We start from the raw sequence: 2,166 nt of genomic DNA, 5'->3' as shown, positions 1-2,166 counted from the left end.
TTCCTCATTCCTGAAGAAGGGCTTGTGCCCGAAACGTCGATTCTCCTGTTCCCTGGATGCTGCCTGACCTGCTGCGCTTTTCCAGCAACACATTTCCAGCTTTATTCTCCTTGGAGCAAAGAAGACTGAGAGGAGACCTTATTGAGAAGTTCAAAATCATGAACAATTTTGACAGGGTAAAGAAAGATATTCTGTTTCCCCTAGTTGTTGTGTAGTAACTTGGGGTCAGAATTTCAAGACTGTCAGCAAGAGAGCTAGGCGTGAGTTGAGCAACTACTTTACTCAAAGATTTGTTAGGATTTGAAATGCAATGCCTGAGAGTGGTGGAAGCAGATTCTGTAAGAGGAATGGAGCTGGATATATATATATATATATATATATATATAGATATTTTGTATATATAGATATTTTATATATATATAGATTTGAAAGTGATGAATTTCGAGGGTTATAGAGATAGGGCTGGAGAATGGACTAGCTGGGTAGCTTTTCTGGGAGCCAGTACAGACACAATGGGTCAAATAGCCTCCTTTTGTGCTTTAAAATACTTTGATTCTATATCTCCTAAAGTAATTTCCATTGGTTTACAGGCCAAATCATATTTGTCACATATCTGAAATATTGTATTAATATGCGTAAATATGCAAATTGTGTTCTAAGCAATAAATAGAGAGGTGAAATAGAGAGGTAATTTAAAAACAAAATTTCCTCCATTGTGATGTAATCTCATTATTTGGTTCAGCCTCAATTGTGAGTTTTCTCAATTGGAACATTTTAAATGTACCTTTATTGTAAACTGATGAGCCCTCTTTCCTGCTTAAGCCAAGGTACAGTTTGGTTTTATAGCAGCTTTCCAAATCCCCTTCCATATATGTCATTTCTTTCACTTTGCCATGATAGAACCTCTTTCTTTGAAAAGCAGATGTTTTTCTGCAAACAATTGACACAAAAATCAGTTCATTTTAAATAAGTGAACACGAATCCAAGGGAATCAATTTTCAAAATAAGGGGAAAATAGACTACCAAAAAGATTCTAATTCTTTTTTAAAAAAGAGCAATCCAGTAGTTCATATTGAAACATTTCAACACAGTCTACACCGAAAAGATACAAATAGCTCGACAATACTTCAATGATTTTAAAAGTTAAAATGACTAAAAGGTTTCCTGTGAATGATTATCATTCATCACACAGTGTTAACTCATCTGTCAGTTGAATGACCCATTATTGGTAAACTCAGTCTGACTGAAACCATCAAGAGTATTTAAAACGTGATTGATGAAGTCAACTTGGAACATTATGCCACATGGTGCTGAAAAACAGAATATGGCATAAAGCAAAATAACTGAACCCTGCAGAAAACCTTGTTTTATTAAAGAGTTATACAATAGATCTGAGGAGGTTGGCACATAGACAGCGCATTATCCTCTGACATTTCTGCCACTTTCAATCAGGCCCCACCACCAGAGATATATTTCCCTCCCCACCCTTATCTGCATTCCACAGAGACCATTCCCTCTGCAACTCCTTCATTAGGTCCCCCACCAACCCACCCTCCATTCCCGGCATCTTCCCTTGCCGTTGCAAGAGGTGTAAAACCTGAGCCCACACCTTCCCCCTCACCTCCGTCCAAGGCCCCAAAGGATCCTTCCACATCTGGCACAAATTTTCCTACGCATCCAAACACCTCATCTACTGTGTCCGTTGCTCTCCATATGGTCTCCTCCACATTGGGGAGACAGCTCACCAACCTGGGGAATGTTTCAGGGAACATCTCTGGGACACACACACCAAACAATCCATCCGCCCTATGTTTGACCACTTCAACTCCTCCTCCCACTCCGCCAAAGATGTGCAAGTCCTGGGCCTCCTCCACCGCCAAATCCAAACGACACAATGCCTGGAGGAACAATGCGTCATCTTCCGCCTTGGGACCCTTCAATCACATGGCATCAACATCAACTTCAACAGATTCCTCAAGTCCCTTCTCCCCACCTCATCCCAGATCTAACTTTCCAACTTGGCACCACCCTCTTGAACTGTCCTACCTGTCCATCTTCCTTCCCACCTATCTGCTCAACTTCCCCTCCGACCCATCACTATCACCCCCTACCTGCATCTTTCTATCGCCTTCCCAACTACCTTCCCCCACCCTCACCTCCTATTTA

At 41.2% G+C, this 2,166-nt stretch overlaps 1 protein-coding gene across 4 annotated transcripts in view; it reads right to left on the bottom strand.

Moving 5' to 3' along the window:
* The window catches only part of LOC122553550 (protein ZGRF1-like), a 96,703-nt gene that overhangs the window by 57,485 nt on the left and 37,052 nt on the right, over positions 1-2,166 (bottom strand). For all 4 annotated transcript variants that reach the window (XM_043697519.1, XM_043697528.1, XM_043697538.1 and 1 more), the window contains one exon: positions 785-930. In XM_043697519.1, coding sequence (XP_043553454.1) covers positions 785-930 — 146 coding nt within the window. The remainder of the gene's footprint in view (positions 1-784; positions 931-2,166) is intronic.

This window comes from Chiloscyllium plagiosum, chromosome 1 (assembly GCF_004010195.1).
Source record: "Chiloscyllium plagiosum isolate BGI_BamShark_2017 chromosome 1, ASM401019v2, whole genome shotgun sequence".
NCBI classification, from domain to species: Eukaryota; Metazoa; Chordata; class Chondrichthyes; order Orectolobiformes; family Hemiscylliidae; genus Chiloscyllium; species Chiloscyllium plagiosum.
The sequence above is the reverse complement of the archived record's forward strand: the minus strand, read 5'-3'. Positions and strand labels throughout refer to the sequence as shown.